General features: G+C 42.6%; 1 protein-coding gene across 1 annotated transcript in view; it reads left to right on the top strand.

Moving 5' to 3' along the window:
* Positions 1–24779, top strand: part of LOC127000170 (ficolin-1-like) — an 84824-nt gene that overhangs the window by 14990 nt on the left and 45055 nt on the right. The window contains exons 4-6 of the mRNA XM_050863561.1: positions 530–611; positions 2306–2414; positions 19613–19746. Coding sequence (XP_050719518.1) covers positions 530–611; positions 2306–2414; positions 19613–19746 — 325 coding nt within the window. The remainder of the gene's footprint in view (positions 1–529; positions 612–2305; positions 2415–19612; positions 19747–24779) is intronic.

The following is a 24779-nucleotide window of genomic DNA, read 5'->3' as shown; positions in this document are numbered from 1 at the left end:
GCTGTGTGGGTGGGTGGAAAGGGGGTTGGAGGTATATGTGTGTGTGTGTGTGTGTGTGTGTGTGTGCAATGAAAGATCACGTCCACGGCATTGCTTACATAGAAAATAATAAAGACGCAACATAAAATCTATTAATATTCTTCAAACTTCTTAGGTAACAGCACCGTTCTTGTAAGGCTGTAGAGAGAAAAAAAACTGCCTGCTCATAACTTTCAAATAATAAAATGCAATAAAATCAGTAGTAAAACAAACAAGATATAAAAACAACTCATTCACTGCATATAACCAGTCTTGTGAAAATGCAAAGTTATCCTTCGTGAATATTATCTTTCCCTATATGCAGTGCTGTCTTATGCCTGTCTTATGTCTTACAGGAAAATGTATTAAAGGATTGCAGGGTGACAAGAAAGTGTAATGAATGATTGCAGAGTGACAGGAAAGTTTATTGAAGGAGTGCAGAGAGACAGGAAAATGTATTACGCCTTATGTCTATCTTATGCCTTATGTCTGTGCTTTGTTGCCGTTACAGTGAAGCAAATGGCGGCTCTGGATGCTCGTGTGACGGCCCTGGACCGCTCTTCGCCCCAACGACACCCACAGGAGACCATCATGTAAGTATCCTGTTATTGAACCTTTTAAAGAACGACACCCACAGAAGACTATCATGTAAGTATCCTGTTACTGAACCTTTTAAAGCCCCTTATAGTCTTGGGTCGGATTTCTTTAACGCTTTCGGCACAAACAGCAAGTATTTCCAAAGTCCACAAAGGATATGAGTCGGGTTATCATGGTCGTTCCTCACTTTCACGGTGCAGAAGGGTTGTCAAACTATCACTAGGCTCATAAAACTACAGATGGAAATACTATCACAACGTCCACGAAAGCCTTATCGAATGTGAGTGTGTGAGCCCCGAAGAACGTGAAGAAGAAGAAGAATGCGGGCGTTTGTCTTCATTTTCTTGTTCTCACCCTTGCCTTCAGTTTGTCTTCCATTTCCTTCTCCTCTGATCTTCCTCCTCCCGTCTCCTCTTCCCCCTCTCACCCTTACCTTCACCTTGTCTTCCATTTTCGTCACCTTTGATCTTCCTCCTCCCGTCTCCTCTTCCCCCTCTCACCCTTACCTTCACCTTGTCTAACATTTCCTTCTCCTCTGATCTTCCTCCTCCCGTCTCTTCTTCCCCCTCTCACCTTTTACCTTCACCTTGTCTTCCATTTCCTTCTCCTCTGATCTTCCTCCTCCCGTCTCCTCTTCCCCCTCTCACCCTTACCTTCACCTTGTCTTCCTCTTTTTCCTCCCACTGTTTCATCACGTCACCCCAGAGGTCTTACATCCACCAAACACGCACTCATTCCCTCTCGCAGTCACTTTACAGCCCCATCATAACCACTCACACACACACTCTCCCAGTCTCTCAGTCCCCCTACACTCATGGCGTTCATACAACCACCGTCAGTCACTTACACTCACCCTACAGCCTGCACAGTCACCTCGCATCCACTCACTCCCCCCCAGACATCTCTCAGCCTCTCACGATCAGCCTTTTGCTCTCCAGGGTTATCCCATACTCAGAAATTCTCTCTCACTGAAGCTCTTTACCTCGTCCCTGTGTGTGTGTGCGTGTGTGTGTGTGTGTGTGTGTGTGTGCGTGTGTGTGTGCGTGTGTACAGCCTGGTATTTTCATTTCACTGCTTGGAAAATACGAACAATTTGTGGTGACTTTTATACCTTTTGTAACATTTCAAATTACCCTCTTCGTGCTTCCTCCCTTCCTCCCTCATCGCCTCCTTCCATAACTCCTCTTCTTCCTTTTCCTTCACCTCTTCCATGTTATCTCTCCATCTTGCTTTTACCCTTATTCACCTCCTTCTTTTCATCCTCTTTCTTCTCCTTCTCCTTTTACTTCTCCTCATCTCATTCTTGCCTTCATCTCGTTTTCCTCTTCTTCCTCTTCTTATTTTCCTCCTCCCCTTCTCCCTTGTTATCTCCCATCTTTCTCCCTTTTCCTTATTTACCTCCTTTCTTTCTCCTCCTCTTCTTTTTCCTTCTCCTACTTCTCATCACCCAACTCTACCTCCTCATCTGCGTCTTCTTCTCCCTCCACCTCTTCCCTTCTACCTCCTCCTCTTTCTTCTTTTCCCTCTTACCCCCTTCTTCGTCTCTCTATTCCTCTCCTTCTCATTCCACCTTGTCCTCCTTCTGCTTCCTCTTCACTTCCTCTACCAAACTTTCTCCTCTTCCACATTCCTTCACCACCTCCTCCTCTTTTTCCTCCCCTAATCTCTCTCCTCCTCTTCTCTTCCTCAGGTCACGCCTCGACTCGGAGGACTACCCACAAGCCCCCGTGAGCTCGGAGGTGACACAGGTGACCCGAGTCGTGCGCGAAGCCGTGGCCTCCATCAGCGACCGCCTCCAGGTAAGATCAGGTGCACGGGAGTGATAGTGAGAGTGACAGGTGTTTGATGATCTTTTCTGTCCCTTTTCTCGGCCTTTTCTTTTGTTTACAAATGTTTCTATACTTGTTTTTTTTTATTTGTTTCTGGTTTTGTTTTTATCTGAGAGTGACAGTACGCAGGTGTTTGATATTTTCTTGTACGTTTCTTCACTTAATGATACTTGTCTTTGTACCTGTTTGTTTGCATATGTTTCTGCTTTTGTTTTTACCTTTGTTTCTCTACCTGTCTATCCGTTTTCCTATCTGGTTTATTTAGCATCTTTATCCTTTTTTGTTTTTTATTCATTCGTTTTTATTCGTTACCTGTCTGTTCTCTATATGATTAACCTGTGGCTTTATCTGGTTTAAATAACGTACCTCCATGTCCTTATTTCTTCCTTACTTGTGATAATTTGTTAAAGGTATGTCTATTTTCTTGTTTTCTTACTTACCTGTCTGTCTCCCAGCTAATCTACTATTATCTGTCTGTAATTAATTTGAACGCCCTATCCTCCGAGGACTTTTTTTTTTCTAACCTGAGATGATTAATTAGATTTACGCAGGAGATGGTAATTAATTGAATATACAGGTGTGTCTTTCTAGGTGTGTTTATATTTTTCTTTGTCTCTGTGTGTGTCGAGAGAGAGAGAGAGAGAGAGAGAGAGAGAGAGAGAGAGAGAGAGAGAGAGAGAGAGAGAGAGAGAGATATATCCCGTTTTTACGTTTACTTCCTCTGCAGACGCGTAGCAGCAGAATTATGATCCTCTCCTCCTCCTCCTCTTTCTCCTCCTCCTCCTCCTCCTCTTCCTCTTTCTCCTCCTCCTCCTCCTCCTCCTCCTCCTCCTCCTCCTCCCCCTCCTCCTCCTCCTCCTCCTCCTCCTCCTCCTCCTCCTCCCCCTCCTCTCCTTCCCCTCCTTATCCTCCTCCTCCTCCTCCTCCTCCTCCTCAAGGGTACCAGCGAGCCGTGCATCTCCAGGAAGGACCCGAAAAAGAGGATTCGGAATTTTCAACACCATTTGGAAGCGTGTGTGATCGGAGCTTCGCGAGTCGAGACCCCGAATCGTGATGCTTCAAGAGGTGTTTACGAGGAGGAGGAGGAGGAGGAGGAGGAGGAGGAGGAAAAGTACGAAGAAGAGATGTGGAGAGAGGCGAAGGGATAGGCAGAGAGAGAAAGAGACGGAGAAGAAGGAGGAGGAGGAGTAAGGAGGAGTAAGGAGGAGGAGGAGGAGGAAGAGGAGGATGCAAAGTTCTCGAGGGAGGCACAGATAGAGATGGAAAAGGAATAGGAATAAGAGAAAATAAAGAAATCAAGAGGAGGAGAAAATGAAAGAATAAGAGGTGGATAAAGAGATAGAGGAGAAGAAGGAGGAGGAGGAATACATAGGAAGAACAGACACCAGAAGACCTATCGGTCTATGGCGAGGGTGTCTGTTTACTACCGCTACTACTATAAAATATAGTTGGCCGTATGTCCCAGGCAGTCGGCAATCATGGTAGCCGACACCAAGACGCCAAAAAATTCTTGGAGCGTGGGAGCCGACTTGTCAAATGCAGATGAAACCATTAAGGAGACTTCTGTGGAGACTAAGAATGTTACAGAAAATGGCGATGGACCTCAGAAAGTAGAACGAACAGAGATAACAAAGGAGATTCTGCCCAGCAATAAAACGAATGAAATTTTAGTAACAGAGAAAGAAGAAAAACTACCTTCACAGGAAAGCATTACGATGACATCTGTGGAGAGTAGAAATGCTTCAGAAAATGGCGACGGACCTCAGAAAAAAGAACGAACAGAGAAAACAATGGAGATTTTGCCCGTCAATAAAACGAATGTAACAGAGAAAGAAGAAAAACTACCTTCACAGGAAACCATTAAGGAGACATCTGTGGAGACTAAGAATATTACAGAAAATGGCGATGGACCTCATAAAGTAGAACGAACAGAGATAACAAAGGAGATTCTGCCCGGCAATAAAACGAATGAAGTTGTAGTGACAGAGAAAGAAGAAAAACAACCTTCACATGAAACCATTAAGGAGACTTCTGTGGAGAGTAAAAATATTACAGAAAATGGCGATAGACCTCTGATAGAAGAACGAACAGAGAAAACAGTGGAGATTTTGCCCGGCAATAAAACGAATGAAGTTGTAGTAACAGAGAAAGAAGAAAAACTACCTTCACGGGAAACTGCTGTGACGCCACCGAAGGTTGTTAAAAAGATTAGGAGAAGGAAAGTTTGCAGGTGTGACTCGTTGTGGACCATTTCGGTGGTAACAGAAAAATTAGTTGAAAGAATCGCTGCTGTTGTACTGAAGGAAATGACAACAGAGTAGTGATAATGTGTTGCTGTTTCTCTTATCAATTTCGTTAAAAAAATCAGAATCAAAATACTAAATATTGAAGAAGTTGGGAGACCGTGAACCATTCAAACATGTCACTTATGAACACGGTGACTGCGGCCCCGGTTTAGATTCGAGAGAGTTATGTTTCTTTTAAGAGTGTACACACACAATGCCGGTTTGGCTCCGGCCTTGAGTATTACAGCCTTTAGTGGCGTCCTTAGTTAACAGTTTACCACAATTTACCTTCCGCAGGTTTCCCCAGTGAGCACTGAGGCCACGCGCAGCTATAGCGTAGACCCCAACTTTACCTCTGACCTATATAGTTACCGCAGCACCCAGATTCAAGGAGCCGTTATTTAAGGCAACGTGTATAAAATTTCAGCCTGTCACCATGCACGTATTATTCACGCCTAGTTAGTGCCACATCAAGTGTCAAAGAGCCATTTTTTAAGGTAAGATATACATGATGCTAGTCTGTCTATTTCCATGTATTAATCCAGACCCTGGTAACGTCGCATCCAGTGTCAAATAGCCATCTTCTAATACAATATATATACATAATGTCAGTCTATTTCCATGTATTAATCCGGACCCAACTAATGCCGCATCCAGTGTCAAATAGCCATTTTCTAATACAATATATACACATAATGTCAGTCTATTTCCATGTATTAATTCAGACCCAGCTTACGTCGCATCCAGGGTCAAATAGCCATGTTCTAATGCAATATATATACATAATGTCAGTCTATTTCCATGTATTAATCCAGACCCAGCTAACGCCTCATCCAATTTCAAAGAGCCATTTTTTCAAAGATAATATATACGTAATTCCAGTCTGTCTCCATGTATACTAAACCACACTCATTTAATTTCTGCACCTGTATTACGTTTAGGAGAGCCAGATTTTAAAGGAAGACCTGTATACATAACGTCGGTCTCCCTCAGTTCAGTAAACCACCACAAATGTAAAACAAGTAAACGGGCATCGTATTGTTCCACGCCCAGTTAACGTCGTCTCCAGTTCCAAAGAGTCACCCATGTGCTGGGTGAGCTGCACGTGGACTGTCCGGGCCTGGAGGCGGGAGAATGAAAGAGGAAAATAAAGTTAGCACAATGATGAGAGAACAAAAAAGGAAGGTAAATTAAGGCAACCCGGATGTCACACTGGCCCTGTGTCCCACGGTAATGGGTTCTCTCTCACCACAAACTCAAAGGTCGTTACTCTCAGACGCTTCTACCTCTCAGATCAACTGTTTCCAAAGACAAAGAAGGAGAATAACCGGGTTTTAAAGAGTGTCTGTTTGGGTTCATGGTACGGAAGGGTCAAACTACCAGAGGGAACTACCCCTGGAAATGCCCAAAACTCCAACGAAAGCCTTGTCAAATCCATTTACACTTCGCTTGGCCCTTTTGATAACAACGTGGCGCCTGTGATTTAGTGGCCAACCTCTCCTATTCTATGGCTCCGCAGCACGCGGCCAAACTTTCCCTATCCTTGACACTGGGTGAGATCCTGGCTCCTGCTAAAGGCGGCGTCACACAGGGCAAATTTCTCCCAACATGTTGCTTGTTTTCGTTGGTGATATCACCAAACAACAATGTTGTGCATCACACAGCATTGACCCTGAACTGTTGTGCTGACGCCGCGCTCCAACAACAACAAACACCACGCCAGCATCTTTCCATCCAGTTAACCATAAATCGGAAGGATATTGAGCTAGGTTTTAGAAGATTGTGCTGCTGCATTGCACATAATGAAGCATGAGCTACGACTGCAGAAACGCCAGAAGAGGCAGTGTTCTCCATCTCAACAGTTTGTTTACCTCGCGCCAGGCACAGACTCCGCCCAGCATACCATCACAGTCAGTTGAGTGTTATAAATAACTTTACACAGTGGAAAAATAAATCACAAACACATATTTGCACATGTACGTCGGTTTTTGGAGTTTTACAGTTGACAATTTGAGTTAATATGTACGATGATTGATTTTCAATTTACATTTACAGCTTATAGCACGAATGTCATTTTACCCCGATTTCTCCCAACCAACCAACCAAACAACCGTTGTCCATCCTTCCCGAACCGCCAAATCTTGTTGGTGGTTGTTCATTTTGCCCAACCGCGAACAAAAACGAGCAACATGTTGGGAGAAATTTGCCCTGTGTGACGCCGCCTTAAGCCTCATTCACACTGTACCGACTCTGTGCCAAGACAACCCACGACTCTAGGGAACACGAGGTCTTGGGTGTTGATGTGAAAGGGTCGGGCATGTCTTGAAAGAGGTCTTGAGACTGCTGCGCCGACGTCGTGACGGGAGTCTGGAGTCGTGAGGGGTAGCGCAAAAAAGTATTCCATGCTAAACTTTCACGACAAGAGTCGGCAAGAGTCTGGACCAACCGTCACTTCCGGTTGAGATCTGAGGGAGGTCTGGGGCAGTCGTGACGACTGTCGTCAACAGTCTTGGCTTGTCTTGAGACAGTCGTGACGACTGTCGGGGCCATTTTTCAATTTTTTACCGTTTCTTGTCGGCACAGTCGTCTGTGCCGACTACTTAAGAATGATGAGGGACTGTCGTGACGACAGTCTTCGCCTAATGAAGGACATTCGTGATGACTGTCGGCTCAGAAATATTGGCTAATATTGCCGCCATCAAGAAATTTATATATTTATTTTGCAATCACAAGCACAATAACAACTGGGCATGGTTACGTTTCGCTGGCACAACTTGGGAGCCGCACAGCACGCACGCACTCCTTTTGCCTCGATCTCTCTTGTGTTGAATGACACAACTAGGGTTGCCACCCTGAGGTCACAAAAATGTGGAATGCAACATCTCACTCTCCAATACGGAATGGATCCATATCTAAAGGAACAGGTAGCAACCCTAAAATTTCTCGAGCATGCAATGAGTGACAGCCGCACGCAGCACGCTGCTGGTGTAGGCAAGAGGGAGGGGGGAGGGACGTTACGTCGCGTATTTTACACGTTTTTTTGGACGAAGCTTTGACAAATTTTACAGGCTGGTTTTGTGATTGACCGAAAAATGCGCTCACTACAATTTTAAAATACTGAATTTTATTTTCTTGACCATTCAGATAACAAAATACCGTACGGAACAACGCGAAGACCGTCGGCCAACTCCTTGGCAACTGTCGGCCAGCTAGTCGGCCAACCAGTTGACAGACAATCTGGAAGACTGTCGTCAAGACTGTCGGCCAATCGGTCGCCAGATTCGTGGTTGTCGTAGACACGGCGCCATTTAAAAAAAATGACCGCTGAGACTCGTCCTGAGACTAGTTGGCAGCATGTTGCAGACATGCTGCCAACTATAAAAAAAAAAAGATAGTTGGCAGCATGTCTGTAACATGCTGCCAACTATAGATGAAGGCTCCTCCCCACCCACCTCTCCCTCCGGCAACGTGAGATGTAGTTTCAGGGGTTACCGGTAGATGCTTGATCCTCGTTTACCTTCGGTACTGGGGTACCCTCCAGTATCCTGTTAACCTTACTGTACCCACACCTCACTGCCTGAAACATTTGAAAAAGGGTCAGTAAAATCTTATATCCCTGAAATAGTTATCCAATGAAGACCTGAAGCTATTAATACTCTGTGCGCTAACTACTGACGGTGGGAGTCTATTCCAGTGATCGACGACTCTATTTTTGAAATAACTTCTGCGCGCCAATGTGTTACGTCGGTTTCCTTAACTTCATACCGTTGCTGCGTGTTATTGTGTTGGTGTCTCCTTGAAATAGACTATCTGGGTTAATGTTTTCGAATCTATTAAGGATTTTGAACACTTCAATTAAGTCCCCTCTTACTCTTCGCTTCTTTAAAGAAAACATATCTAAACGCTTTAAACGCTCGTCATACGTCAAGTTACGGAGCGCTGGAATTTGTTTGGTTGCTCGTCGCTGTATCCTTTCTAGCAAAACTTGATCTTTTAAATAATTCGGTGACCAGAACTGAACGGCGTATTCTAGGTGTGGTCTTACAAATGCTAAATATAATATCTTCATAAGTTCGGGTGATTTATAATCAAAGTTTCTTAAGATTAATCCTAACATCATATTGGCTTTTTTACTCGCCGCAGAACATTGATCACTCATTTTAAGAGTGTTACTGATAATGACACCAAGATCTTTTTCTTGTTTTACTTCGCTGAGCTCATGTCCTTGAAGCTGATATTTAAAGTTAGGATTCTTTTCACCTATGTGCATTACTTTACATTTATCTACCTTGAAACACATTTGCCATTTTTCGCTCCAATCGGCAAGTCTTATTAAGTCTGATTGAATGTTCTCGCAATTTTTACTGTTCATTACAGTACCTCCTAATTTGGTGTCGTCGGCGAATTTGGCTACTTTTGACAGGATATCAGTCTCTAAATCGTTCACGTAAAATATGAATAGTGTTGGCCCCAGGACTGAACCTTGGGGCACGCCACTGGTTACGGGTTGCCAATCGGATGCTTCACCATTAAGAACTACACGCTGTTCTCTGTCGGTGAGCCAGTCATGAATCCACGCACATAGATGGTCACTAATACCGTGGGAACGAAGTTTTGAAATAAGCCTAACGTGGGGAACTTTATCAAACGCTTTCTGAAAGTCTAGGTAAATTACGTCATATGGGGCTCGGGCGTCCCAACCTGAATAAACGTCGTTGAAAAAAGTTAATAAGTTTGTAAGGCAAGATCGATTACTACGAAATCCATGCTGATTATCAGTTACCAAATCATTTGTTTCGAGGAAAGTGATCATTTTATCCCTGATTATTTTTTCGAATAATTTAATTAGGACAGACGTAAGGGTGATAGGACGATAATTACTGGCTTGTTTTTTATCTCCTTTTTTTAAATATCGGGGTAACATTGGCCTTTTTCCACTCTAGAGGCAGACTAGCCTGTGCTAATGACTTGTTGAACATTAACGTTATGGGTAATTCTAGCTGTTGACTACATTCTCTTAACACGCGAGGAGATAAATTGTCGGGGCCCGGAGATTTATTTGACTCTATTTTTTGTAGGTACGCACGCACTTCACTGATATCGATTTCGGTCAACGCAAACTTATGTTTTTCAGGGCTTTGAAAAATAGTCCTCGGGGCTGGGATCGATGTCATGTTCTCTTTTGTGAATACGCTACTAAAGGTTGAATTTAGGACCGACGCCATGCCTTTATCATCATTAATCGTATCGCCATTTACTAATAGTGGGCCGATATTACTTTTTACAGTTTTTTTGCTTCTTATGTAACTGAAAAATAATCTGGGATTTTTCTTCGCATCAAGTGATATTTTCATCTCATATTCGCGTTTCTGTTTTCTGATTTTCCTTTCGCACTCTCTCTTGATATTGATATAATTAGTATGATCCTGTGAAGTGTGTGACAGTTTAAATTTCTTATACATTTTTCTTTTTTCGACGATGATTTTCTGCAGGTAATTAGTCATCCATAACGGCTTTTGATTCTCTGTCCTTCGTGGCTTGAGTGGGATGAATTTATTTACGCTCGCTGTGATTTGTGCAGTAAAACGATTATACATTTGTTGAACGTTGACGTTATTGAGCAAATAATTATAATTTACTGAAGCCAATTCTCTTCTTAGGTCCGTAAACTTTGCTTTACTATAGTTAGGTATTAAGAGTGAGTTTTCTCGTGCTTTTGTTTCAATATTCAAAACGCATCTGATTATGTTGTGGTCACTGCTTGGAAATGGCTCGCCGACCTCACAGGCGGTTATGAGGTTGCTGTCGGTCGTGAAGACTAAATCCAGAATGTTATTTCCTCGCTTCGGCGCGGTAACTGTTTGATAAAGATATGTATCTTACGCAAAATGTATTAATATAGCTCCTTCCCTGTCGGCAGAGTGCAGACCAGTTAACAGAGGTGTTATTGAAGTCGCCGCATATTATTGCATTTCTGTTTCTGATAATTTTATTTATCTCTGCGTAGAGATTTCCATCAATGTCTTCATTTGATTTAGGAGGTCGGTAAATTACGGAGGAGGAGAACGAAGTGAAGCAGTGGAGGGAGGAGGAGGAAAAGCGATATAGGTAGAGAGATAGAGATGGAGAAGGAAGAGGAATAAGAGGAAAGAGGAGGAAGGGGAGAAAGAAAACTATGAGGAACCGAAGTTGCGGAGGGAAGAGAAGCGAAAAGCAGAGAGATAAAGAGATGGAGCAGGAAGAGGAGTACAAGAAAAAGAGGAGGAAGGAGAAGAAGTAGGAGGAAGAGTAGGAAAAGGAGGAGGAGCAGGAGGAGGAGGAGAAGGGAAAAATGGGACGAAGCGAAGTTGTAGATAAGGAAGGAGATGAACAGAAAGATTTAGATGCGAACAAGGAAGAGGGATAACAAAAGAAACTGTGCAAGAGGAGGAAGAGGAGGAGGAGGAGGAGAGAGTAATTGCAGTATGGAGTAGATGAGGAGGAAAGGAAAAAATATAAACGTAAACAGGCGAGCAGTAAAGATGGAATGAGGCGAAATTAGGGAAGCTGGAACGAAACGAGAGAGAGAGAGAGAGAGAGAGAGAGAGAGATGTGTTTGTGTATGTTTGTGTATATATTTGACTTGCATGCATTGTGGCTTTAAAGATAGTGGTTGTGTTGTTAGTGTTTGGTAGTAGTGGTGGTAGAGATTTGGGTGGTAGTGGTAGTAGTGGTGGTAGTAGTAGTAGTAGTAGTAGTAGTAGTAGTAGTAGTGGTGGTGTTACAGGTGGTGGTGGTTGGAGGTGAATGTTAGGATTGATTCCAGCGTTCCCTCCGTTTCCCCATTTTCATTCCGTCCCTAAAATGCCTAGAAAAAGAAAACACGCTTGCCAGATGTGACTCCCCGGTTACACGGCGTCCAGCGGGGCTCGACACGGGCGTTCAATTCGCTTCGCCTGTCGCAGTTTTTCTCCTCCGTCCTCCGGGAGACGCTGATGGGCAGAAATAAAGGTTGTGGAGGAATATAACAGTGGTGGCGCTGTGAGGTCTCATAGGAACATGGTGACCCGAGGAAGGGAGTTAAGGATGTAGGATGTTACGTTCCTTTAGGATGTCACCGGTTTTATTTTTTATTGCCATGTCTGCCCATCGAGGGGACTCTGTTTGGATTTAGATTTTTTGTTTTGTTTTCCTTTGATGCCCTTCCATGGATCTCAATAATAATAATAATAATAGTTTCTTAGATGTAGGACATTTTTATTGGACGATAATAAAAGTTGTGGAGAAATATATCATTGGCTGTTGTCTTTAGGATTTCATAGGAACGTTGCGGCTTGAAGGAGGAGGCATTGAATGAGTGCAGGACGTTATGGTCTAGTATCTCTGAGGCAAACGACACTCTCAATGAAGAGAAGCATAGGTTATGAAGGAATTTGACATTTACTAACGGAAAAGTTGTCTAGAATACAGGATGTTGAGTGTCAAGGCATTCCTAGAACCGACAACATTCTGAGAGAGGTGTTGTGGGAATATACGATGCTCCGAATAGTAGGGCGGGAAAAAGGGACGTTCTAAATCTAAAGAAAACAAATTGTGTAAGATGGCGAGGGTAAAGGAACTCGTAAAAAAGGGACACAGTAAAGGGAAAAAAGTTACGTACGTTGTTTAAGGGTAAAAGAACTCGTGAAAATGTAGAGAAAATAATGTTGGATAGCAAGTGTAAAGGAATTTGTGGAAAAAGAACACTTAAGGAAATATATGCGACGTAATTCATGGAAGGGAACACACTAAATGAAATCAGTTGTTTAGGATTGCGAGGGTAAAGGGACTGGGGAAAAGGAACACTAAAGGAATAAGGTTGTGTCGGATAGTATGGGTAAAATAACTCAAGGGAAAAGGGACACCGTAAAGGAAGAAGTCATGTACGTTTATTAAGGGTAAATAAACTCGTAAAAAAGAGAACACTGAATGAATAAGGTTATGTAGGATGCTGAATGTAAAGGAACTGGTGAAAAGGAAAAGTGAAAAGTCATGAAGGATGCTCATGGTAAAGGAACTTGTCGAATAGTCAACATAATGGAATTCCTGGGAACGTCATATCAGCCTCTCGTTGTACTGCAGCGGCGTGTGTCTGTGGCGCTGCGTCCCTCTGGCGGCGCTCGAATGAATGAATATTCCACGCACACGTCACACAACCCTCCTCCCTCGGGGCTCGTCCTCGCCTACATATTCACCGCTACTCAGCCTGCAAGCGTTCCTGTCCAATTTCGCTACAAACACTCGCATGACCCATTTGCCTAAAAAAAACAGTCCTTGCATGCATGAGGCCGCGTATTCACGATAACTCAGCCTCCTGCAAACTCTCCCGTCTCACTTATTTGCGCTAGAAAAGTAAAGATGAAAAATTCCCTGTTCGCATGAGACTAAAGGGCGGAGGTAAATCTAAGGGAAAAAGTGCGTAATGGAAAGAGTCAAGATTATTTTCAGTCCGTCGCTCGTCTCCCGGAGGAACGAAATTGCCTCGAAAGTTGAATTCCTCAGGTGTGTCAAGGTGTTCCGAGATTCTCCCTCCCCTTACGAAGAGGAGAAATATGAGGACAAGAAAAGAAAAGGAAAAAAAAAAGGTGAGTGTAAGACTTTAACCTTCAACTTTCCCCTCGTCTGAACTGGAAAACAAAACAAGAAGAAAAAGAAATTCCAAGAAGAAATGAGAAAATATATGAAGAAAAGCAAAAGAAAAGGAAAATAAAGCATAAGAAGACAAAAAGAAGAAAGGCAAGGTAAAATTAATCCTCAAGATGTTCCAAAACTCTTCCTTCCCTTAAAGATGAAAAATGATATGAGGAAAAGCAAAATATAAGGAAAACAAAACCAAACTAAGACGAAAAGAAGAAAGGCAAGGTAAGTCTAATCCTCAAGATGTTCCGAGATTCTTCCTTCCTCTTACGAAGAAAACAATGTAAGTAAAAGTAAAAGAAAGGGAAAACAAAACAGGAAAAACAGAATAAGGCGACGTAAGACTCCAACCTTTAGCTGTCTCCTCGTCGCAACTAGAAAAGAAAAAGAAAGAAATGTCAAGACGAAGCTAAAAACAACAAAACAAAAATATGAGAAAAAGCATAAGAAAGAGGAAAGCAAAAGAAAAGGAAGAAGGTGGACGTGAGATTCTAACCTTCACCCTTGTCTTCGTCATCCCTGCAGAAAAAAAACAAAGTAGGAAAGAATTGTCAAGATGAAACAGAGACAACACAACCTTCCTCGTCAGACCTAAAAACAGAACAGAAAATATAAGTGTTCGTGGCTGTACCTTAACATTCTAATACCAAGAGAGGTTGAGAGGTTCATGTAGGGCAGGGAAGAGAAGATCCTATAGCACAAGCCGCCATCTCAAAGCCTAAAACAATGAATAAATAAATAAAGGCGATGTTTGTACGTGTTCTGTGGCCTTCCAATTCAAGGAGAACAGGCGACGACGAAGATGTATGGGTGACAGATAAAAGAATTGTCTACAGTATAAGTCACCTTCACCGTGGAACTTGTTAGATAAAAGGAAATAAGATAAAAATGCTAAAAAAGTCATTACAGTATTCTGGTTTCGAAGGAAGACAAGACAGAGATGTATGGAAGGAAGATGAAGAGAGGCAAAAATTTAAGTAAAAGAACAACACTCGTACGTTTTAGAATATTCTGATTTCGAAGGAAGGTAAAACGGAGGAGTATGGAAGTTAGGTAAAAGATATAAAGTATTCACCATCTTTTTCTTCGCCTAACAAGAGCTGACTCGCTTAAAACAATATTCTGGTTTGGAGGGAAGGTAAAGCAGAGGCGGATGAGAGAAAGGTCAGAGGCAAAAAACTCACCTTTCCCTGCTTCGCTTGACTAGGGAAAGAAGAGTAACTTAAACGATATTCTAATTTCGAGGGAAGGTAAGACAAAAAGTGTATAGAAAACAGATAAGAGAGCAGTGTCAAAATAAAAAAAAAGAATAAAAGATAGGAGTCTACGGTAAAGCTCACCTTCCTCTGCTTCGCCAAACAAGAGAAACTAAAACAAACAACTTAACAAACAACTTAGGCAAAAAAAAGTCGAGAACCCTAAAGGACCCAAGCGTGTGCCCTAATTAGCATAAAGCAAGATTTTTCCTTCCCTTTACCAAGAAAAACATACGGGCAGTTAAAGCAAAAGGAAATGAAAACAAATCAAAACTAGATTAAAAGAAAAATGTGGATGTAAGACTCTACCACAAGGCAAGAAAATAAAAATCACCTTTCTCTGTTTTCTCTTCTCCGCGAAACGATATTCTGATTTCGAGGAACCGCAGGACAGACTTGTATGGAAAAAAGGAAGGAGGATGGGAAGGAGGCAGAGTAGAAAGGGAGAGAAAGAAAAACGGCAAGACAAAGAAGAAGAAGGAGGAGGATACGAAGAAGACCGTAGGAAAAGGAAATGAAGAAAAACGGCAAGACAATGAATAAAAAGGAGGAAAATGGGAAGAGAACCGCAGGAAAATGAAATAAAGGAAAACGGTAAAAATAATAATAATAAAAAGGAGGATCGAAAAAGACAGTAGGAAAAGGAAATATAGAGAAACAAAGAACGAAAATGAGGATGGGAAGGAGAAAGTAGGAAAAGGAAATAAAGAGAAAAGGTAAAACAAAGAATAAAAAGGAGGAGGATGGGAAGAAGACGGACTGAGAAGGAAATAAGAGAAACAGCAAAACAACGAGTAAAAAGGAGGAAAGGAAGAAGACAGTAGGAAAAGGAAATGAAGAAAAACAGCAAGACAAAGAATAAAAAGGAGGAAGATGGGAAGAAAACGGACTGAGAAGGAAATAAGAGAAACAGCAAAACAACGAGTAAAAAGGAGGAAAGGAAGAAGACAGAAAGAAAAGGAAATGAAGAAAAACAGCAAAACAACGAGTAAAAAGGAGGAAAGGAAGAAGACAGAAGGAAAAGGAAGTGAAGAAAAACAGCAAGACAAAGAATAAAAAGAAGAAGGATGAAAAGAAGACGGTGGGAAAGGGAAATAAAGAGAAACGGTAATACAGATAATAATGAGGGAAATTATAAGTCTAAGGCAAGTCTCACCTTCATCAGCTTTACCAAACAATCAAACAAACAAACAAACAACATTAACAAACAACCCAAACAAACAATAAGTAAGGGTAAAACAAAAAGAAAAAAAGAATAGAAAAATAGGAGTCTACGGCCGATCTCATCTTCCTCTTCTTCGCCAAACAAACAAACAAACAAACAACATTAACAAACAACACAAACAAACGAATAGAAAGGGTAAAAAAAAAAAAAAAATAGGAGTCTACTGCAAATCTCACTTTCCTCTGCTTCGCCAAACAAGAGAAACTAAAACAAACAACAAACAACTTCACAAACAACCTAAAACAAACAACTTAGGCAAACCAAAGTCGAGAACCCTAAAGGAGCCAAGCGTGTGCCCTAATTAGCATACAGCAAGACAGGTAAGATGGAGGCTCTTTTTATAAGGCTGTGGAGGGGGGGGGGGGGGAGTGAGGGACAGGTAAGGGGGGGCGGGCAGGTGAGGGGGGACAGGTGAAGGGGGGGCGAGTGATTAATTATGTTTTGATTCTTGAAAGTTAAAAGGTTTTGTGATGTTTTTTTCTCTCTCTGCAAATAAGGAGAAATTGCTTATGTGTGTGTGTGTGTGTGGGGGAGTTATGTGTGTGTGTGTGTGTGTGTGTGTGTGTGTGTGTGTGTGTGTGTGTGTATGTAAGTATCCTCAACTATTTTTATAAGTATTTTAGTGTTAAGCCTTTTTTTTTTTGTATAATCAGACCCCATCTATCTCTGTACCTCTCTCTCCGTGTTTATTTTATTGGTGTTTGTATTTTCCTAACCACTGATGTCGGATGCTAATGTCTTTATTCATTTGTTCATTTATTTCTCCCTTCATTATTCATGCTGCTTCTCGCTCTCTCATTATCGCCATGTCTATTTATCCGTCTGTCTGTATTTATTTGTTAGTGTCTTTCTCCTTTCAGTTCTCCCCTTTTATTATTTTTTATAAGGGTTATGTTCTTTTCTTTCTCCCATTATCGAGTACATCCTTCTTTATCTCCTATCTCGTTCCTATCTTTTTCCCTTTTATCTTTTTATCTTTTTCTTTCCCATTTTGTTTTCTTTCAGCATTCCCTACTTTGTGCCTCCTTCCCATTCTGTTCTTTTCTCTCTCCCATTATCGACTACACCCTTCTTTATCTCATATCTCGTTCCCATCTTTTTCCCTTTTATCTTTTCTTTTTACCTTGCATCTTTTTTCTTTCCCATTTTGTTTTCTTTCAGCATTCCCTACTTTGTGCCTCCTTCCCATTCTGTTCTTTTCTTTCTCCCATTATCGACTACACCCTTCTTTATCTCCTATCTCGTTCCCATCTTTTTTTCCCTTTTATCTTTTCTTTTTACCTTGCATCTTTTTTCTTTCCCATTTTTTTTTCTTTCAGCATTCCCTACTTTGTGCCTCCTTCCCATTCTGTTCTTTTCTTTCTCCCATTATCGAGTACATCCTTCTTTATCTCCTATCTCGTTCCCATCTTTTTTTCCCTTTTATCTTTTCTTTTTACCTCGCTTCTTTTTTCTTTCCCATTTTTTTTTCTTTCAGCATTTCCTACTTTGTGCCTCCTTCCCATTCTGTTCTTTTCTTTCTCCCATATTCGTCTACACCCTTCTTTATCTCCTATCTCGTTCCCATCTTTTTCCCTTTTATCTTTTCTTTTTACCTCGCTTCTTCTCTCCTTCCCATTTTTTCCTTTCATCATTTCCTACTTTGTGCCTCCTTCCCATTCTCTTCTTTTCTTTCTCCCATATTCGTCTACACCCTTCTTTATCTCCTATCTCATTCCCATCTATTTCCCTCATTTTTTTAACCTTCTTCTCTCCTTCCCATTTTTTTTTTCTTTCAGCACTCCCTTCTTTGTACCTCTTTCCCATCCTCCTTCGCTTCATCCTACTTCTCTTCCATTTATTTCTTCCTTCGTTCTTCATGCTGCCCCTCGCTGTCTCATTATCGCTGTGTCTATTTATCCGTCTGTCTGTATTTATTTGTTGGTGTCTCTCTTCTTCTCATCTGCCCGCCTTTTATTCTTCTTCTCCGCGGTATATCTTTCTTTCCTTTTTCCTATTTTTCTTTCGCACAACATTCACAGTCTCTCATTTCACTCCCATCTTTATCTCTTTTGTTATTCTTTACATTACCTCGCTCTCTATTCTTCCTTTTATTTCCTCGTACAGCCTTCCCTATTTCTTACCTCTTCCTCATTACCCTTCTCTATTCCTTTCTTTATCTTACTTATCTTTCTTTCCTTCCTATCGTACTTTCCTGTTCTTTCCCACTTCTTACCTCATACCCTCCCTTATCTTTATCGTACTTACACCTTTCTTTCCTTCCTCTCATTTCCTCCTTCATCTTTCCTTACTTCCTACCTCATTCCAATCCTCCTCCTTTTATCCTACTTCTCTTTCTTTCATTTTACTTTCTCCTCAGCCTTCCCTATATCCTACCTTCCCATCCTCCTTCCCATCCTCCTTCCTTATCTCCTACCTTCCCATTCTCCTTCCCATCCTCCTTCCCAACCTTCAGCCTCCTCCTTCAGATAACAGAGCAAACGACCACCAAGGGCTACATGTTTATTTTCATCGTCTCATTCTTCTTCAGCACAATCACCAACCAACCTCATCCTGTCCCTACCCTTCCCTTACCCTACCTCACTCTACCCTTACCCTCGCCCTAATCCTGCATCGCTAACTCTCCCTGACCTTACTCTTCCCTTACCCTGCCTGACTCTACCTTACTGTGGCCCTAACCCTGCCTCGCTAACTCTCCCTGACCTTACTCTTCCCTTACCCTACCTCACTCTACCTTACCTTGGCCCTAATCCTGCATCGCTAACTCTCCCTGACCTTACTCTTCCCTTACCCTGCCTGACTCTACCTTACTCTGGCCCTAACCCTGCCTCGCTAACTCTCCCTGACCTTACTCCATACTCCATACTCTTATCCTTGCCTTCCATTCCCTCCCTGTGCCTTTAGTCTCCCTTACTTGGTTCCCTGGCCTTGGTTGCCTCACCCTCTCTGGCTGTCGTCTTTCTTTTCCTCCCCTTCCACTTGACTCTTTCCCTTGCGTCATTCAGCTCTTTCATGCCTTTCCCCTTCCATCCTTTCATTCATATCGATCTCCCTTTACCAGACAACCCACCTTTTTTGCCTCATTCTGACTATCCTCAACTTTCCTTACCTTCCCCTGCCTCACATTAACTTCCTTCCCTCGTTCTTTGCAAATCTTAGTAACTAAAAACTAGAAATAACTTCAAGCGAGATTATGTAGTACAGACATTGACAGGGGTTTCTTTTCAAACCGAGTCATCCACCATTGTAACAATCTTCCCTCAAAATTAGTTAATACGAATACCATCAACTGCTTTAAAAATCGATCTATCAATATTTCGTTGCGTCAGGAGTAAATTGAAAAATGATTTCATCTGCTTTGCGGGCTCTAAGTACCTGTCGAGCAGATTAAATCACCAGAGCGGGCAACCTCGCAATGAGCCAATAAATTTTATGTTAACAGCATTTCCATGTTTCTATGTTTTCATGTTTCGTCGAGCTTTCCTCACCCTATATTTTTTGCCTCAGTCTGACCTTTATCGACATTGCTTTACCTTCCACTACTTCACACCCACCTTCCTTGCCTTTACCCTTCGACTTTCCCCTTCCTCACCCTACCTCAACCTGCCTTCCTCTCTTCCTTAGACCTTCTTTGACTTCCCCCTTCTTTACCCTTGCGTTAACCCGCTTCCTACTCTCCTTCAGTCCTACCTTCCTCGACCATCCCCTTCCTCACCCTGCCTCACCCTGCTTTCCTCTCTTCCTCAGGCCACGGAGAGGAGGTTCAAGGAGGACTTAGCCACGCTGGAGAATCGCACAACCCAGGCCATGAGGAAGACCCACGTGGACCTGGACCGCCGCCTCGCCACCGCAGGACACGACAGCATCCTCATCCTGAACACGTGAGTTACCTGTGTGTTTACCTGTGGGAGGGAGGGAAGAGGGGGCAGAGGGGGGGTGTATGGAAAGGAATGGGAAGGGTGCTGATTTGTTTGTATGGGGGAGATGGATGGAAGGAGAGGGTGAATGGATGTGTGTGTGTGTGTGTGTGTGTGTGTGTGTGTGTGTGTGTGTGTGTGTGTGTGTGTGTGTGTTTGTTGACGAGTTTATTGGTGTTTGCGCATCGTTTTTTGCCATGTTTATGTGTGTGCGTTTTTATGTGTGGTTTGTGTTTATAGCTTGCCTGTCTGTGTGTGTGTGTGTGTATGTGTGTGTGTGTGTGTGTGTGTGTGTGTGTGTGTGTGTGTGTGTGTGTGTGTGTGTGTGTGTGTGTGTGTGTGTGTATTTTTTTGTTTTCGTATTCTAAGTTATGCATTCACGTATTCTCCTCCTTTTCTTTACTAAAATTAAACTCACGTCTCCGAGTTACATTCATATCCAAGCCTCACTTTGTTTTCTCTGCAAATTTTCATATTCATTTTATTTCCACTCAGCATTTTTCCCCATTCTGAATCTCTCTCTCTCTCTCTCTCTCTCTCTCTCTCTCTCTCTCTCTCTCTCTCTCTCTCTCTCTCTCTCTCTCTCTCTCTCTCTCTCTCCCCCCCCCCCCACGGCGTTAAACTCAAAAGCGTTCAATGCGTCAAAGACTTGGGGATCAAAATCGCGTCAAACCTCAAATTCTCACAGCAATGCATCGATGCAGCAAATAAAGCGAACAGAATGTTGGGCTTCATTAAAAGAAACTTTGTATTCAAGAATAAAGATGTAATACTCCCGCTCTACAATAGTTTAGTCAGACCCCACTTGGAATATGCGGTACAGTTTTGGTCTCCCCACCATGCAAAGGATATTGCTAAATTAGAAGGTGTTCAGCGTCGGGCAACGAAAAAGATCCCTTCCTTGCGTAACAAATCCTACGAAGAAAGGCTTTCTACCCTTAACATGTTCTCTCTTGAGAAACGTCGCCTCCGAGGAAAACTGATCGAATGTTTAAAAAAACTTAATGGTTTCACGAATGTAGACAGATCAACATTGTTTATGATCGATGACACTTTGCGCACGAGGAACAATGGCGTAAAACTCAAATGTAGACAAGTAAATTCAGACTGCACCAAATTTTTCTTCACCAACGTTGTAGTGCGAGAATGGAATAAGCTTCCACCATCAGTGGTCCAGTGTAACACGATTGACTCCTTCAAAAATAAGCTCGACCGTCACTTCCTTCAACTTAACATCAACTAGAGTAGAAATGCAACGTTTAGGAGCCTTCTGATTAATGTAAAATCACTTAGGTTTAAGGACAGACCACCTAGTCTGGACCATGGGGTCTGTGTGGTCTGAGTTCCTATGTCATTCTCTCTCTCTCTCTCTCTCTCTCTCTCTCTCTCTCTCTCTCTCTCTCTCTCTCTCTCTCTCTCTCTCTCTCTCTCTCTCTCTCTCTCTCTCTCTCTCTCTCTCTCTCTCTCTCTCTCTCTCTCTCTCTCTCTCTCTCTCTCTCTCTCTCTCTCTCTCTCTCTCTCTCTCTCTCATTCCTCTCTAGCCACGCGCTCGGAACCTTATTTTTTCACTTCTTTAGTCAGCGTGGCGCAAGATGCAAAGTTTATACCTCTGTGAGTGTGCGGGTGTGGGTGAGGGTAAGGGGGAACGTGAGTGTGTTGGGGGGTGGAGGTCTTTGTTGGGAGTGGAAGGGTGGGGGGGTTCCGTGTGTGTGTGTGTGTGTGTGTGTGTGTGTGTGTCTCGTCTCCTCTGAGTGTCATCTTTTGCTTCAAGTTTTGTGTGTGTTTGGTTTAATGAGCGCAGTTTGAGTACCTGAGTGTTTTGTTTTCCTTTTGTTTGTTTGTTTGTTTGATTTTTCGTTTTCTGGTATTCTTCTTTTTCCTAGAATGGTGTTTGTTTTGTTTTATTCGTGAGTAGAGTAAAAGTTTGGCACCTCATTCGCTCTTCATTACTTGATTCTTCTTTTCTTCTATGTGTCTGCATTTGCCTCTATTTTTGTATCGTGGTCTTTTTTCTTTCCATGTGTCTTCTGGTGTCATGTGTCTTCTCATGTGTCTTTCCATGTGTCTTCTGGTGTAATATGTCTTCTGATGTGTCTTTCCATGTGTCTTTTGATGTCATGTTTCTTCTGATGTGTCTTTCCATGTGTCTTCTGGTGTCATGTGTCTTCTGATGTGTCTTTCCATGTGTCTTCTGGTGTCATGTGTCTTTCCATGTGTCTTCTGGTGTCATGTGTCTTTCCATGTGTCTTCTGGTGTCATGTGTCTTTCCATGTGTCTTCTGGTGTCATGTGTCTTTCCATGTGTCTTCTGGTGTCATGTGTCTTCTGGTGTCATGTGTCTTTCCATGTGTCTTCTGGTGTCATGTGTCTTTCCTTGTGTCTTCTGGTGTCATGTGTCTTTCCATGTGTCTTCTGGTGTCATGTGTCTTTCCATTGTCTTCTGGTGTCATGTGTCTTTCCATGTGTCTTCTGGTGTCATGTGTCTTTCCATGTGTCTTCTGGTGTCTTCTGGTGTCATGTGTCTTTCCATGTGTCTTCTGGTGTCATGTGTCTTTCCATGTGTCTTCTGGTGTCATGTGTCTTTCCATGTGTCTTCTGGTGTCATGTGTCTTTCCATGTGTCTTCTGGTGTCATGTGTCTTTCCATGTGTCTTCTGGTGTCATGTGTCTTTCCATGTGTCTTCTGGTGTCATGTGTCTTTCCATGTGTCTTCTGGTGTCATGTGTCTTTCCATGTGTCTTCTGGTGTCATGTGTCTTTCCATGTGTCTTCTGGTGTCATGTGTCTTTCCTTGTGTCTTCTGGTGTCATGTGTCTTTCCATGTGTCTTCTGGTGTCATGTGTCTTTCCATGTGTCTTCTGGTGTCATGTGTCTTTCCTTGTGTCTTCTGGTGTCATGTGTCTTCTGGTGTCATGTGTCTTCTCATGTGTCTTTTGATAATGTGTTCAGATGTGTTTTCTTATTAGTTTGTCATCTTTTCTCCAATCCTTCATCTATATTTAATACGTCTTCATTATTCGGAAAAGGTAACAGTGTCCTTTGCGTATCATCTTAAGGGAACGCACATTTTTTCGTTATTTTATTTCGTATATTTTTAGTCATTAGTGCGAGATGGGAGTGGTGCAGTTCCCCCTTAACGATTTTCTTTGCGTCACAAAATTAATGAGGAGGGAATGGAAGAATCTCACTAATACAACCCTTTGAAAACCGTCGCCTCCAGCTTCAATCAATCGTACTTTTTCAATTTATGTCATCGATTCTGAGCTCTTTGATGACTTTAATATATGTAGTTGTACCTGACGCCAACACTCAGTTCACTTTAACATTGAAAATAAACTCACATACCACAGCCTCGCATCCAGCAATAAGATTCAATCTAGTCCATCATCCCACATACCTCTGTTAATCATACTTTTTCAATTTACGTCATCGATTTCCAGCTCTTTGATGACCTTAATATGTAAGGGGTAGGCGGTGGCTGAGTGGTTAGCGTGTGGGCCCTGCATTCACCGCGTGCTGGACGACGCTACCACCTGGGATTTTCAGTCACCGCCGAGTGGCCTAAGACTACCCACATGCTGTCCAGAAGACCACCCATCAACCCGGACTTTAGAAGAAACCGTCCAAGTGAATCAAGAATGAGTTCCGGGGGGCAGCATGAGCCAAGAATAAATGGCGCCATTATAAAAATTGCCTGCTCCATGACGGGCCTGGGCCGACCACTAGGCCCCTGAATTAAGCCTACCAGCGCTATAGGCGAACACGTTAAAAAAAAAAAACGATTCACTAAACTTAGAAAAATGAACCCACCGAAACCAGCTTCCCATCCACCAATAAGGTTCAGCATCCAGTAATCATATGCAGACTGGGTTAGATAGGAGGCGTGGCTTGCTGATAGAGTAACCAATGATAGGCGCTTATATGAGGAAGGGGGAGGGGCTTATATTCAAAGTGTGCGTGAACTGAGTGTAGATAACTAGATCAAACAGAATAACTCAATCTAATGAAGTGTGTACCAAGTGTCTGTTCTGTAATTAATGCCGCGAATTCATTAATCAGGTAGTTCAATTAAGTATGAGACAGAGAGGAATGAAACGAATGTATATTGAGCAAACACACACACACACACACACACACACACACACACACACACACACACACACACACACACACACACACACAAACTCATATACACAATACATTCAACACAATACAGTATACCAAACTAATGAAGCGAAATAAACACAGCCAACCACTTACTCACACAATACAAATCATTATTAAGGAAAGAGCAACGAGGAAGAAGGCCACTACGATACAAGCTCTTTGGGGGAATGAACTCCAGTAATCTCTCTTTAGGTGCAATTTAGTATAAGGCAGCGGAGACTAATGAGATGGAAATTCCGGGCACGTAAGGTAATGTAGGTGATTCATTAAGATACACACCTGGACGCAATTACCTCACCTTGGCGGTACTCCGAATTGGGAATCGATAGCACTCATGGAATTGGAATTAGGGGCTCAGACCGCCTGGAGGAGACCAAATGGGCTACGGGGGTCTATAATTCTGGGTAGTATCTCCTCTCTGTCTCTGTCTGTCTGTCTGTCTGTCTGTCTTTCTCTCAATCTTTCTCTCTCGTCCCCCTCTACGTTACTTAATTTTTTTTTGCTTTTACTGAAACGCATAACACACATTCTCTCTCTCTCTCTCTCTCTCTCTCTCTCTCTCTCCTTCCCCTCCCTCCTCCTCCCCCCCTCTCCCCTAATAAGCTTCCTGGTTAAACAGCTCAGGTGGTCTAAAAAAAGTCTCTAATTAATGTATACGGTCGATAATTGCAGCAGAGGAAGTCCAAAAATAAATACACACCCAGCATGAGCGAATTTCTGGATCCGCCTTCATTAAAAGTGTCCGCGTGAGTGAATTCTTTCCCCGCGCTTGCCTGATCAAAAGGGGTCTTAGGGCGAGGCCGCGGAAATTACAGCATAAATACATATAACTG

This window comes from Eriocheir sinensis, chromosome 18 (genome assembly GCF_024679095.1).
Source record: "Eriocheir sinensis breed Jianghai 21 chromosome 18, ASM2467909v1, whole genome shotgun sequence".
NCBI classification, from domain to species: domain Eukaryota; kingdom Metazoa; phylum Arthropoda; class Malacostraca; order Decapoda; family Varunidae; genus Eriocheir; species Eriocheir sinensis.
Note: the sequence above shows the minus strand (reverse complement) of the source record. Positions and strands in the feature narration are given on the sequence as shown.